This window comes from Rattus norvegicus, chromosome 7 (assembly GCF_036323735.1).
Source record: "Rattus norvegicus strain BN/NHsdMcwi chromosome 7, GRCr8, whole genome shotgun sequence".
NCBI lineage: Eukaryota > Metazoa > Chordata > Mammalia > Rodentia > Muridae > Rattus > Rattus norvegicus.
Window position 1 is genome coordinate 81,296,258 of NC_086025.1, and position 16,000 is coordinate 81,312,257.

General features: G+C 38.8%; 1 protein-coding gene and 1 long non-coding RNA gene across 8 annotated transcripts in view; one reads left to right on the forward strand and one right to left on the reverse strand.

Annotated features, from left to right (window-relative positions):
• The window catches only part of Csmd3 (CUB and Sushi multiple domains 3), a 1,319,129-nt gene that overhangs the window by 658,917 nt on the left and 644,212 nt on the right, over nucleotides 1-16,000 (reverse strand). For all 7 annotated transcript variants that reach the window (XR_010053386.1, XM_063264433.1, XM_063264432.1 and 4 more), the window contains one exon: nucleotides 2,484-2,587. Coding sequence is in view for 6 of the 7 variants with exons in the window: in XM_063264433.1 (XP_063120503.1) it covers nucleotides 2,484-2,587 (104 nt within the window). In the remaining variant the exon portion in view is untranslated. The remainder of the gene's footprint in view (nucleotides 1-2,483; nucleotides 2,588-16,000) is intronic.
• Nucleotides 2,583-16,000, forward strand: part of LOC134479722 (uncharacterized) — a 29,611-nt gene continuing 16,193 nt past the window's right edge. The window contains exon 1 of the long non-coding RNA XR_010053387.1: nucleotides 2,583-14,196. This is a non-coding gene — a long non-coding RNA (uncharacterized LOC134479722). The remainder of the gene's footprint in view (nucleotides 14,197-16,000) is intronic.

Here is a 16,000-nt window from a genome sequence, read left to right on the forward strand (position 1 = left end):
TTCTTTTTTTTTTTTTTTTTTTTTTTGGAGCTGGGGACCGAACCCAGGCCCTTGCGCTTGCTAGGCAAGCGCTCTACCACTGAGCTAAATCCCCAACCCTTATGTCTTTCTTAAGGTCCTCCATCATTATCAAAAAGTGTGATTTCAAATCGAAATCTTGCTTTTCTGGTGTGTTTGGATATCCAGTATTTTCTTTGGTGGGAGTACTGGGCTCTGATGATGTCATGTAGTTTTGGTTTCTGTTGATTAGGTTCCTGAGGTTGCCTCTAGCCATTGGGTTGTCTCTGGTGTTTGCTTGCCTTGCTGTTTCTGGGAGTGACTTGGCCCTGTTGTAGACCTCTGTGTCAGCAGTCCTGTAGAACTGTTTTCCTGTTTTCTTTCAGCCTTTCCTGAAAACAGGTGCTCTGCTCTCAGCTTGGCATTGTTCCTGGAGACTGTCTTCCAGCTCTAGGAGTGGGCAGGAATCAAAGGGTCCTGCCCCTGATTGCTCATGTAGGTCCTTGCACCCAGCGGGCACAGTTGGCACGATTCCCTCTTGGGTCTGAACTGTGGGCAGAGGGTTTTCTTCTCTGACTTCTCAGTAATATACACAGTTCTGAGGTTCCAGATCTATCCCGGACAGGTTTTGGGTGCAGGGAGCTGTTTGGCCATATCAGTTCGGTCCTGGGCACAGACCAGAACTGAGAGTGCTGGTGGCTGTCTGTTCCTATATCCCTCTGTCCAGAGGCACTGTACAGTTTCTCCTGGGACCAGGGATGGGGGCCAAGATGTGCACAGATGGCAGTCTGTCCTGTGGCCTCTGGATGTCTCACAATTTTCTTTTAAAATACGTGTTAATGTTTTTTCCTAGCTGATTGGTGAATCATATGACTGGCTGCAAAATTTATTTTTTATGTGATGTTCAGATCTCTACCTACACATAGCTATGATGCTCTGTACAAAATAAAGTAATAGAAAAAAATACAGTAAGTTCCCTAATCAAAGTGTTTTTTAGTTGAAGTGGTCTTTTTAATGTAAAGCCAATTACCTTGTTTCTCTTAGATGACTTGGACATGGTCACCAATAAAATTATGTTAATGTCCATGGAGAAAATGGATTATATTTCCTAACAAGTATGATTTTGTTTATAAGAGAAATATTTACTGATAGTAGACAGAAGAAAACAGAAAAAAGTATGGTTTCATAAAAAATTTTAAATATTGATGCTATTTCTTAGAATAAGGAAAATACAGGGAGAGCTGAAGTCCATGTACTGCAAAAACTAAAGACAGTAGAGAACTGTATTGTGAAAACAGAAAACTTGTAAAATATTTATTTTGCTCTTCTAAGAAGAGTACAATAAAAAGGTCTGCTTTTGTTGCATAATACCTAGCTTCACCTGATTACTTCCTGGAGGTGTAAGAGCACACCCCACATTTTTATTTTTTACCCAAACTACTATCACCCAGCTGTCCTTAGTCTCATTTATTCTTATTTAGTTGTGGATCTGGACCTTTCCCTTAATGACCCTGATAAAGTGGTCTCCCTTCATCTGCTCCTTGATCGCCTTCACTGGGTGCAAGATAATTAGCATGGGTTTCAAATGTGGCCTCCAATAGAGTTGAAAACGGGATTTTAACTACACTTGAAAAGTTTTTTCCTCCTGTAGCTTCCATCCTTTTCTCCTCTGATGTTGAAAATGCTACCAAGAGAACAAGACTCTCTGAAACAACTATAACGGATATTAAGGTTTCAAGTACAGAGTCTGTATGAGGGCCTTCTCTTGGTATATATTATAGTGTTCAGCTTTTTAAATGTTTGTTTGTTTATGTTTTGTATATTTGTTCACTTTTACTTTGTTTCGTTTTTTTGTTTTAGGTTTTTTGTTTTTATTTTATTTTATTTTGTTGTATTTTTTTGAAATAGGATTTCTCTGTGTAGACCTCGATCTTTTAGAACTCTATCTCTAGATCCTGGCTGGCCTCAAACTCAGAAATCCTCCTGCCACTTCCTCCTCAGTACTGGAATTAAAAGCATATGCCCCACCATGGCATAGGTCAGTTTAATTCTTTTATGGCTCTATTGACTTTGTGAATGACTGGGTTTCTGTTTCTGGTGCCTGCTCTTGGGGCTCTTTTCCTTCTGGTGGTTTGCATTAACCAACCTCAATGTGGTATTTTGCTTTATCTCATTGTATTTTATTTTGACATATTTTGTTATTATCTTTTAGAAGCTTGTTCTTTCCTAATGAGAAACAGAAAAGGAGTAGATCTGGAGGAAAGGGAAAGGTGGGCACAGTCACGAGTAGAAGAGAAAACTGTAATCAAGACATATTGTATGAGAAAATAATCTTTTTCAACAAAAGCAAAAAATGTTAACAATGTTATCATTCTGAAGTCATTCTGTGCTATTTGTGGTATAACATGATAACTGAAAAATAATTTGTGAGTAAAAATTTACAATTCTTGATGCACTGTGACAACTATGAAATATTGACTACTTACACCTGAAGCACAGTCCTTGGGTCTCCAACTTCCCCTCCATCACCAATAGTAAGGGTATCATAGCCAATCTCGAGATCAAATTCTTCAAAGTTTATCTGGATGACCTAGTGGTGAATAAAAACGAACATCTTAAGCAATTCAATCATGTAATGAAATCCAAAATTTAAGCAATAACAGAAAATTGAAAATGAGACTCTGTATGAACATTACAGTATTGCAGCAGATCTCACCGAAGTGTCCAAAGTTCAGCGACTACATCGCAACCCAGTTTTCACTTGCTATCTTTCAACTTCTGTATTCAATTTTCAATGAAATGGCATGATTTTGGTTTCTAGAATACTCATTTTGATTTAAGCATGATTAATGCATATCCACTTTGGGATGGCTTTATAAAAAGTACATGTGGGAGAAAGTTGTTTTCCACACATTAAACTTACCAGAGGAAAAGAGTATGCTATTTCCCTTAACTAGTAAAGCTTAAGAGTGTTGGAGCCAAATTTGCATCTCAATGCGTATATTTAGTGTTACAGGTTTATTTTATGTTTACTAACAGAATCCTTAAGACATAGTAATATGTATACTCAAAACTGGGGAAATAAAATATAGGAGACACATTAGAATAGAGCAGATAATTTGGAATTAATTTTTACAATATGCCTACTTCACTATTTTGGAAACAGCCTTTTAGAGAAACCATAATGGGAGTATTTGGGAGAATATTCCATCCTCAGAAATCGGGTGCCTTTTAAGTAGGCAATGTAATTCATACCATATCACTTAGGGCAATGCCTAAGTAAAGGAAAAGTTAGTCTCCTGATTACTGTATATCACATAGGAACCCCCAAAGGATACTGCAGAAGTAATTAACGTCTCTGCCCAATCAGCTTTAAGTTACTCAAAGGTAGATTTTCCTGGGAGTGGAAACACTTTATTTTAGATATTGTTACTTACTTCTGCCAAATTTGTTTTCTTTTATAACTTGTATCTCTTTTTTTAAATTAAGTTTAATTATTTATTCACTTTACAACCCAGAATTAGTCCTTCCTCTCCTCCCAGTGTTTTACTCATATACATATTTATGAACCTATTTGTTCGTTACTTTTGTTATTAGTCTGGTTATATTTAGTACAATTAACCTCCAAACTTATCGTAGTAAATTCAACTCTGAGATAGTTTCATTAATAAACTTTGCTTTTATTTCTACATTGCCATACTTTATATTTCATACTTTTCATTTTCTTTGTTTATTTTGTCTTTTCTTATTGAAAACTGAATGCTGAATGTATAAAAACAAAACAAACAAAAAAAAAACCTCAAAAGCAGACTTCCTCCCTTCTCCAGGGCTCACTACTCAGTTTGGGTTATGTTACTTTGTTTATTTGTTTGTTTGTTTGTTTTTCATTCATTATTATCCAGCCTGTCAAAAGAAGTAGTTTGAATGATGGTATCTGCTATAGTCTCAGACATTAAATTTTGGTCCCCTGTTGGTGGTACTGTTCTGGTGAGTTTAGAAGATGTTGCCTTGCAAGAGGAAATATGTCGTTTGAACATACTCAAGAATGCTTCTCAAATATTCCAATGGTTATTTACCCATCACTTTTACAAGTCTTTGACCAATGTTGAATTGACCAATGTTGGGGTACACTTTAAATTAAGACTTTATAAAACTTCCCCTTCATTAATGCCTTTTACTAAACAAAGATTAGACAATGTTGAAAGCTTAATATCACTGAGTCTGATTTCATTTATAAACTGCTGAATAAAGGAAGGTCCAGGATTTTCAAATATTACTCTGGCTTACCCTCTTAACTTTTTATATTCTCTGTCTTGATCTACAATAGTCTTGGCCCTGATTGCTACACACAATTCAATATTATTAAATTTAGAGTCAGCCTGAAGTTTTGTATCCTGGATGATTCCAGATTACGTTAAAGAAATAGAGCACTTTGTATCAGTCAGTAAAATAGCTCACAGACACCTTAGAACAGACAATGATTTTAATTTTTTACAATTTATACAAAAGTGAAATAGCATGATGAACTGATATAAATGTATATAGTCAAATGGTTTCTGCAATGATGGGTACTGTCACATCCTTCTCAGTTCTCACCCTGTTGTGTCTCACCCTGTTGTGATGAACTATTTTGAGAAAAGCAACTCAGGAGAAAATGATTATTCTGGCCCACAGTTTAAATATACCCTCACTCATGGAAAGGGAGTCAAAGCAACAGGGTATTGAATCAGTTTTTAACATAACATTAAACTTTATAAAGCAGAGAGTGATGAGTCAAACACCCCATCTGGAAAGAGTACCTGAGAGAGAGGGGCATTTTCCTGTCTTTATTAACATAATAATGATAAATCCTCTCTGCCCATCTGCCAAGTGATTTTAGATTTTCCAAGTTGACAATTAACACTAACAGCTGAAATATAACCCATAGCCCATAAATGTGCACTTCTTATATTCCTGTTGTCCATTCAGTGTTTTCTTGGATTGCCTCAGGTATGACATGTGGAAATGAGTTAGGTAGTGCTATTATTCCACACAGCCCAGGTATGCTAAGTCAACAATAAAACAAAATATACCAAACAGTCAGGAGAACAATCTTGGCCATGCTGGTGCATGGGAGAAAAGCAAGCTATAGTTTAAAGGGGGGGGTGTCACAGCTGAGGATTATGCATCAAAGGGATCTGAACAACCAAAGAAATGGATGTTGGGGATCACCTCAGCTGTTGATTGACCTACATAACAAAACGTAGCAAAAAGTTATGGAGAAGTAATGAATGAAACAAAAATTGTACTATCTGCAGATCACTTAGGAACTGGAGAAAGTACCTGGACCTGTACATCAAACTACAGGACAGTAAGAAGCCAATCAAACCTGGAAGGACAAATATAATGCCTTATAGATCACTATTCCTGTAATAGAGGATAAACTGAGGAAAATGTCCAAGAAGAAACAAAGCTTGCCACCAGGTAGATGGTTGAGAAGCTCCAGGATTCCAATCATCTCATCATAAGAAGATTCTAGGCCTAGTGGACCTCAAATCAAGCACAGCTACATAGTATAGTTAGAGTAAAAAAGAAACCGCTGACTGTTGAATGACAGGATGGCAGTGGTCATGATGGGAGAGGTGTGAGAACACATAGAGGGGCCTTTTCTCTGAAAGTCAACACCACAGCTGCCAACTGTCAAGGGACTCTAACAGCCTTTAGATGCTCTGTCTCTTCATTTCCTGTCTCGTAGGACAGTGTGGATACTAGTTCTGCTTCAGGTAAAGACTTGAAAATCCTTACTACAGTCTTGTGTGTCTTTAATCCACATGGTGAGAATTCAAAGTAATTCAAGAAGTTCTCTTCAGGCCCCTGGTTATCGGACACTGGAGGCACGGGCTGAAGGTTAAGCTGTGGAAAACATGTGGAGACAAATGCAAATTCAAGGGTTCCCTGTCTGCCAGTCAGGCTGGAATTAGAAGCATTGAATTTAATAGTGCTAGAGCCTACTTCTTTGTAGCTTCAAATTATTTTACAAACCGAATTTGGATTGTCAATGATTACTAATTGTAGCACACATCCACAGGATATATTGGAAGATGCTCTGGCCTAAGTTATTATGAAAACTTTATAAATGGTCTCAAGAAGTCATAAAAAGGTCCACCAACTTTGGGATCAATGTAGTGAGTCTGAATGAGAAGAATACATTCAGGATCCAGGTACAATGATATTGTCTGCACCACGCAATGTGTCATGAATGCATACATTGGCCAAAAAAATCATTTGTAGGTTATATGATTAGAAAGTAAGGTTAGGGAATGTGTTATTGTGGATGGCCACTGCTCTGGACATAAACTCAGAGAGAAATCCTGTCCTAACCCACTCCCTTGGTTACATACTCAGTCCTCGATACCTCAACAAATTCTGTCAGCCAAGTAGACATTCAGTATTCCTTGATCCAAATCTATTTCTGACTAGAGCAGAATTGTCTTCAGGCCTGATGATAGTTATGTGCCGTCAGGCTCAGTTTCTGGTTCTGTGTTTGTGTAGAGTATGCTTTGAAGTAAGGAGGAGAATGTTCTTTCAAAACAATACCACGCTTTCATCAAAATGGTGGAGTCAGATGTGGTATCTAGCCTGGATGTAATCAGTATGAACAATATCTTAGTTAGGCTTTCTATCTCTGCTATGCATACCGTTACCAAATAGTCAGGGAAGAAAGGGTTTATTGAGCTTATGTTACCACATAGTTGTCCATTAATGAAGGAATGCCAGGGCAGAAACTCAAACAGGGCAGTAACCTGAAGGCTGGAGCTGATGGTTAGGCCTTTAAGAAGTGCTCCTTATTGGCCTGCTCATCCACTTTTTTGTAGAATCCAGCCAACATCAGACACACATGGTTGGCACCATCCAAACTAAGCTATACCCTCCCCCATGACTCACTAATTAAGAAAATGCCTTATAGTTGGATCTTTTTTTTTCAGCAATACTTCTGCCATTTTTTATTTTTTATTTTTTTACCATAAATTTTTAATGTAAACTGCTACGTAGGAGAACAGAAAGACTATAGAATACTATTTCCTTGCCAAGGTATTTTTTTCATCTTTATTAACTTGGGTATTAATTATTTACATTTCAATTGTTATTCCCTTTCCCGGTTTCCAGGTCAACATTCCCCTAACCCTTCCCTCTCCCCTTCTCTATTGGTGTTCCCCTCCCCATCCTCCCCTGCTCTTATATAGGCATTTTCCCAACTGAAGTTCCCTCTTTTCAAGGTAACTCTAGCTTGTACCAAGTTGGCTTCAGACTAGCCTGTACAATTGACTACTTGATAATTTGACACACAAAGACATTACTTCATCAAAGACACAACTATTACTTTCTTACTCACTCCCATGTTCTCACATTAAAAGCCTAAACATCTTGAAAAGTCCCACAGATTTTACAAATTAAAACATTAAAATTTCAGTCCCTTTAAAATAGCCAATCTCTTTTCAAAAATATAAAGTCTTTTAAAATGCAAACTTTCTCTACAGTGGGCTCTAGTAACATAAAAAAATAATTAAATTCATTTTCACTTCAAGAGGGAAGAACCAGGCAACAATCATAGTCAAATCAAAGTAAAACCAAACTCCTAACCACTCATGATCTCCTGGACTCTTCCAAAGGGTTTGGGTCACTTCTCCAGCACAGACACACACACACACACACACACACACACACACACACACACACACGCACACGCACGCATGCACGCACGCACACACACGCACGCACGCACGCACGCACACACACACACACACACACAGAGTCACAGAGTCTCTAGACTACTGATTACTGATGGCTCCACTTGACTGATACTGCTAACTTTAGTGGTCAACTCATGGCACTGGCATCTCCAAACCACTGGACTTTTCTGCCTTTTCTGCTACAACTAGGGTCAACTTCCACCAGTAGCATCTACTAGGGTCTCTTCATGATGCCAAGTCTCAACTTCACTGTATAACCCCATCATTCCTGAGCCTTCAACTGCCACTGAAACTGCACTGCCAATCTCTCTTAGTTTCTCACAATACCAAGTCCACCTGCTCTCCATGTCCTCTTCATGCCTTCAAAACAAGTTTCACCTGAATGACTCTCATAACACCATGTCTGACTCCCAGTGTAAAGTACAACTTTGGTCACTTCTGGTACACAGCTTCTATGTGATAACAGGAAAGACTTCCCAGAAGATTTTGCCTTAGTGGTTCTGGTCTCTTCTTAATCTGTGCTAAATTTTAAGCTCTAAACAATCACCACTGAGAATCCCAGCGAAGCAAAGGTTTTACTTTAGTAGTGATAGTACCTTGTTAATTACAACTCATTCTTCTGTTCAAGCTAAACAGAACCATAGAATTTATAATCAAAAGAGCAAATGGCCTGGATAGAATCTTTGCACTTTGGGTCTTCAGAAGCCAGGCCTCCATTCTCTGGATTGCTCTCAACTTTCTTATCTTCCAAGTTCCCATAAATCATCACACTGAAGTGTGAATGCTCAGGATTTTCAACCCCAAATTTCCAAAGTCCTTCTTCAGTCTTCCAGAAGAATAGGGTCAAGCCGATTTAAGCAACAACCAACTTCCCTGGTAGTGACTTATCTTAGGGTTTTTACTGCTGCTATAAAACACCACGACAGGAATGCCAGTTGGGGAGGAAAGGATTTAGTTTTGACCTATATCATTTTAGTCCATCACTGAAGGAAGTCAGACGAAAAGTCAGAGTAGGTGAATATGAAGACAGAAATTGATGCAGAGGCTGTGGAGTTGCTTCTTACTGGCTTGCTCCCATAATTACTCAGCCTGATTCTTATAGAACCCAGAATTATGAGTCCTGGGATGGTACCACCCATATTGGGCTAACTAAATGCCTTACAGGTGGATTTTGTAGAGGCATTTTTTTTTAAGTTGATGTTCCTGCCTTTCATGTAACTCTAGCTTGTATTAAGTTGACATAAGTCTAGCAGACACATAGAAAGAGGATGATGTTGCCCTGGGAACAACATTAATAAGAACATAATTAGAGAACAGCCTTGTCTTGGCAAGTGATGTGTTCTGCAAGAAACGAGCTAATGAAAATTGGTTGCATCATCTGCTGGAGGATTTTGATTTGATATCTCTAATTGGCTTGATTCTCATGTCTTCTAGAAGAGGATTATATTCTTGTCCCTATTCAGGTGGAAAACACCTCTGCTTCTTTATAGATCTTCAGGAATCACTCCCTGTTGGCTCTCCTAACTGGACAACATCACATATAGGGAATTAGTTCACATGTGCTTCTTTTCTCCTTGAAATATCTGTTTTCATCTGGTATACTTGCCTTTTATGTGGATCCATTCATCCAGGATACTCACTGGAAGTATTGGGTGTGTAGAAACTAAATTTAGGGCTTTTCTAACATGCAAGATTGGCTGGGGTGTTGCAGAAACTGTGATCTTTCTTCAACTGGTCTTCAGTACCCCTAGCTTCATTCCTTCCAGTCCTGCCACGAGTTCTTTCACTTATTTCTTTTATCCTTTTGTGAGAAAAGGATATGTGCCAACTTTTTCTTGTTGGGTAGATTTGATTCAGAGTTTAGAAACATATATTTATCTTGCATCACTGAACACGCCCAGCAGATGTGTGAGTACCACACTGTGCTATTGGCAGGATTGGAGAAGCTCAGAAGATTTCTCTGGAGCTATGTGGTGAGTCCATCCACTGTGTCTGTGCTAAGCCAGCAGGCAGTGGCCTTTGTATTCAGCGCATGAAGCTCAGTCCAGGAACCAGATTGTACTGTATGCTAGGAATAGCATTATCTTAACTATGTCACTGTGTATGTGATCTGAGCTCTGTGAACCAGTGTCTGAAACCCCACAATTTAACTACATTTTTATTAGTACTTTAGTTTTCCCTCTTTGTTTTGTACCCCAATAGGTAAGGACATGAGTTCTAGAGCCAGTGAAATGCAAAGACTCAACCCTTCTTCTGATTTTCTTCCTTGCCTATGAGCTTCCTTTTGAGTTGCTTTCATAGAAATTGTGTTTTGAGAAGTTGAGTTTGAAGTTCATGGCGCATCTTTTATTTATTTTTTTATTTACTTGCTTATTTATGAAATATAACAAAATTAAAGCTATAAAATAAAAACCATGTTACATACTTTCACCAGATCATGAAACAAGATAAGCATTCTATTTCAAAATAGGGAAATTTGGGGCATGACAAGAAATAAGGTGCACCAAAATAAAATGAATTTTTTTTTTAAAAAAAAGGTGTTTCCATCATTATCTAGGTACTATGCATAGCATACTTTCAAATTTTACTCCCTCACTGAACCATAGTTTTATCCACCTCTGCATGTCCATCTGTAGAAAAACACTGACCTTGGCAATTGCTTTCTATGAACAACGAACTCCTATTGAATTTTATTTCAAAGAAATTTGGAATTTTATTAGGTAGAGTGTACAAGGGTCTGGGTTAAGTGATCATTGTATTATCTCAGTGCATCTCATTTGGTTGCTCTTCAGTATCCTGGAGCATAAGTCTGGGTGTACTTTTTTCTTAAAATTGCCTCTGTTAAACATCTTAGTCCACTACATTTAATTCAGTTCTTCTTCAACTGTTAGGATCAGAGAAAAGTTACACTAGATTCCTGGACAAAATAGCTTAAATGGCTCATATGGGGAAAAGTGGAATCATGTCACCAGACAGAAAAACTGGTAAGGTCACCAAAATCCTCTCCAGGAACACGTGACCACAGCACTCTACTAAGAGAAACATGACAACCGGTTATGTAGCTTAGCACTCAGAGTCCTGAAGGCTAATGAGGTATCTAATATGTCCCAAGAGCTTAGTCAATAAACTTCCCTATAGAGGAGTGGTTTTGAAGCTTGAATTTAATTGGGAATCGAGTACTATCACTGAAAGTCATTGTCCCCAATTGCTTCTTGATCAATTAATAAAGATGCCAATGGCTAATGACTGCGCAGAAAGGAAAAAAAAGGGGGGGATGGGGCAGACTTCCAGGTTACCACAGGCTAGGAGAAAGGAGTAGGAGAAAGACAGAGATACTTGGGGTCGGTCCCCAGCTCTGCAAAAAAGAGAAAAAAAGAAAAAAAAGAAGAAAAAAGAGATACTTGAGGGAGAGACAGAACAGTGTCAGAGCTGCAGGCGAGATCTTCCCAAATGTAGAATGAGAGGGAAAGAAGCACATGGATGGACAGTCAGAAAGCATCTTGGGCAGCAAGACCCATGGGCTTCACAGAAGGTAAGTGGGTAACTAGACAGATTTAGAGATGTTAAGCTAGGAGTAAAAGTAAGTGGGAAACTAAGCTGAGGGAAGATTTAGCGGTGTTGAGCTAGGTAAATGTAAGGGCACACTAGCCTCAGAAGGTTTAGAAGAGCCCAGTCATAAAGCCAGTAAGACAGGATAAAACTGAGCTAATGTGTATATATAGATCTGAGATAGCTCCTGGGTGAGTGCACACCTGCGTCTCAAAGCAGTGTAGCCAAAACCTTCCCAGACATTCCTACCTGCAAAAAGTATTTAATCTCCAGTTTATAGTGTAATTTTCCACTAATTAATTAAATAATAAATATGACAAGAAGCCAATTACTGGGTGAGGAGGAGGCAGACCTCCCAGGTCTGAGAGAGGAAGAGGGAAGGAGGAGATGGGGACTTCTTTTTGGAAGGCAAAGCAGACAAGATGTAGGTTGGGGACCAATAGTTCTGGTGGAGGAATCCATCAGGATCTGTCACTGGAAAATTTCTAACATACAATAGTTGATAAATTTAGGATGATTGAGTTTGAGCCCCGAAACTAAGTTATCTGTTGATTCTAAACTAAAATTGTCTGGTGTTTTCCATTCTGAGGCGACACAGGTGGGCCAAATTCTAGGCAGAATTCAGCCAGGCTTTTGGATGGGAAGATTGGACAAGGACTGAGCTGCAGGTGAGAGATAGTGAGCAGAGTGGGATCTTGTGAGTGAGACCACACCCTCAGTTGGGATCAAGAGAGCTAACTCAGAGCTCTGGAGAGGCCTTGGCAAAGGAAAATTTGTGACCTCAGGCTATGTTTCGGCCTGGTAACAGACTGAGACCACAGGCCCATGCCTATCCAGTAATAGCATGGGTTGTTTTTAAATTATTACAAGCAATATGTGGCACCCAACGTGTTAGGCAAGAATCCACTGGAAATTTAAGATTCATAGCCTCAGAGTTAGAGATTCAGTTCTTAGTGAGCGAGGTTGAGAGGAGTCAGAGACTTGAGCGTGCACAATCCTAAACAAAGAAGCAGGGAAAAAAAATACAGACTGGTCTGAGGCAGAAAGCTTGAGGGTAAAAGCTGCCTGCTTCCAACAAGCAGGGAATCACAGGACAGAAGTCTCAAGTTTAGTTTATTTGTTTTTAAAGATACATTAAAATACAGATTTTGCCCAAGTTACCTGGGGAATTTCACCCGTGGCTCAGAACTCGTACAGGGAAAAACATGCTCACTGGCTCTGGGCAGAGAGCAGTGATAATTGCCTGCTAATAAGCAGGTATTAATAAAAGTCTGAAGCTCCAGGCAGGTACCATAACAGGTAGAAACTGCCTGCTTCCTATAGGCAGATTTTAGTGGAAGTTCAATTTATTTACTTTAAAGAGTGCATAATAAAGTCTGCAGGATATTCATATTCTCTGAACGTGGACTCCATGGGAATTTTGGGTTAATGTCCTGGCATGACAAATTAGAAAATGTCTAAGAATAGGCTCCTACAGTATTTGCTTAGTTTACTTCATTTGTTTTGAATTGTTTTAATTATCAAAATGGGTGTGATTTTGAGTTTTGTGGTTGTTTTATTATTCCTCTTGGAGAGAGGTCAAGATAAAAGTTTTCTGGTTACTGGCTAAAGGACATGCTAATTTGAGAGAAAGGCTCTGTCTTTGTGTGTTTAGAAAAGGGGATTGGAGTCTGCACATCTTCCAGAGTTATAGGGATCAGATTTGATAGAGGAAGACTCCCTGAAGGACCAGATTCAAGAGAATCAAACAGAAGAAGTAAAGATTCTTTTTGCCATCCTTCACATGGCACAAATGAAGGCTTATGGTTGGTTATTATTAAAATGGTTTCATAAAAAAAGACTGTTTTTCTCAAGCTCAGTAAAGAGCAAAATTTCATCCTGACTAGTCTGTCTATGCAGACTAATACAATCCATGCAGATATCTTGATGATACTTTAAGTTTTCTTTGAGATTTGTATATTGCAGAATGTATAGCTTTGGTGAGATTCATCGTCAAACAAGCTGAACTGATCTGCTTGAACTCTTGATGTGCTGGATCCAGTCAGAAAGCAAATATCAGAGACTAATAACAATTGCTGTCATGGCCTTCTTAAGGCCTAACCAACTCCCACATTTTCCCTAAACCTCCCTCTGTCCACTTCAAGATATCTAAATTCCCATATTCAGCAGGAAGAAGTTTTGAAGAGTCGCCGTCCCCATTCCCTGGGCTTGGGGCTCTAGTGGTGGTTATTCTAAGGTCTTTCTTGGAAATTTAGAAATGTCACAATTTAACAAGGAGGATATAGCTAGAATTGATTGTGTAGCCATAATGTCATTTGGTAGAAATCTGAAGTTATAATTTCTTACTTTGGTACAGAATTTATTTTGATATAGAATTAAGGTTGGCATTGGTATAATTTCATCTATTGGTAAAAAATTTTAAGAATACAAAGCTTAGATCCAGTCCTTCTTTAACTGCCATTACAAACTGATTTTAGGATGTTTTCAAGTTATTTTGATTAGAAGTAACTGAGAGTAGTTAACAGACTCACTATGTATTACTTTACATAGATATATAGTTTTCAAAAATGTCAGAAGTCCACAGAATGTGACATATAATGGTATTTACTCATTTGTTGTTGAGCCACATCTGCTCTGACAGCACCCTTTTCTTGGATTCTAGGAAGACACTGAACATCTCTGCTTCCTGGTGCGGTTATACTCTATGGCGAGGTAGCCCCTGGGCAGAAGTTGCCCATCCATCTGCAGACAAATACTGTCCAGAAAAGATACACACTATGGGGAAGAGTCAACGGATTATCCGTGCCAAGAGAGGGCAGTCAATCCTTTATAATTCTACATTACAACCGTCTGTCAGATGGTCCTCGGCCAAACAGTCACACTGATGTTCCAACGTGGTGGGACACAGGGGACTATATAGGTAGGCAGATGTCTCTACAGTTTATGTGAGTTCTGGTAGCTGTGTGTAGGTTTCCTACATTTTCAGGTAAAATTTATGTCCCTCTCAGAAATCTGGTGGAATTAAAGACTAACCATAGTCTCTTAGCCAACCCAGGCTCTTTAGCATTGAGAGACTATATTTGAGAAGATGGTTTCATATGGTGTACAAACTAAACCAGGACACAGCGATATGGAATTATAAGCCATTTAAATTTAGGATAAATAGCAGAGTGCTTTATTTAATTGACAAAAATGATGAATATTAGGTATATCTTATATTTTATAAATGACAAAATGGTAATAGTTATTCTCAATTCATATTTGAGAGACAAGCATCATATTAAATTGAATGGAAAACGTGAGTTGTAGCATAATTTTGCCCTGATATGTTAAATAATAAAGGCTACAAAAAGCCAATCATTGGGTAACAAGGAGGCAGGCCTCCTGGGTCTGAGATAGGAAGAGGAAAGGCAGGAGGCCTTGGCAAGGGAAAAAATATACAGTCTCAGGCTATGTGCCAGGCTGGGAACAGACTGAGACTGCTGGCTGGTGCCTAGCTGGTGATAGCGTGGATCGTTACTTAATTATTACATGCAACACTAGTGCACACTGAGTAAGTCCCATGAATCCTTTCCACAATGAATAAGCTGTTTGCACAAGCAAGGCCTGTCTTCTTCCTCAATGACCACCATGGGACTTCATCCCCCCAAACCCTCCCAACACACACACACACACACACACACACACACACACACACACACACTCATCTCAAGCCTTCAGGTCCTCAGGTCCCATTCTCAACTCTTCAAAGGTTCTCAGCAGACCAGCAGAGTCTGCTGGGTTCTCAAGAGTTAGAGAACCACACTCCATCCCAGACCACACCTTCTCTCACCTGGAGAAACGTAGGCTGGGAACTCTACCTTAGGCTCCCTTTCTTTCAACTCTCCTGAGCAGCCTGTCAGCCTCACAGGAACTCCACATGCCAAACAGGAGAGAGGAATGTAGCCTAGTGCCTCTGTGTTTTGCCTTCCCTAGCAGTATCCTGACACTCCAGTAGTGAGGCAGAAACACAGAACTACAGGCTCATATACCAATTTCTGCTAAAGTCTTTTGTTCCATTATGAAATATCATGAGATAAACTCCACTCTTCATATTTCTCTCAGGATCCCTATATTTCAAGCTTGCACTAGAAGAGCCCATTGTGTTCAAAACAAGAATGTTAAGTTCTATAAAGTATGTAGCACTATAAACTCTTCCATAATCCAATCAACAGAGACATAAAAAATCAGTTCCACAATGACAGATATTAAATGAAAAGAGAAGATTCAGGGGAAGGGCTCAAGAAGACACTGGTCACCAAGTCTGATGACATTAGTTCTACATTTGAGACCCATAGTGGAAGTAGAGAAACCACTTTTTCAGATTCTTTATGTGAGATGTGTTACAGAGCCATGGCACACACACACACACACACACACACACACACACACACACACACACACACACACACACCTGCACGCACACACACACACTCTCTCTAAAATAACTGCATATATATTATTTACCACAGCTGAAGATAAGAAATAAAAGTATTTAAAAATATGCCAGAGGGTAGGCATTTCTTGCTGTTGGTATGAAAATTACCGTACAATTTGAAAAATAATAAAGGTATTTTAAAATTTGATTGTTAAAAATAGAACTACTATAGGATACCACAACTGAATTCTCATAGCAATGCTAAAATTTTAAATTAAAGACTTATAAAGATATCTTCATTCTCATA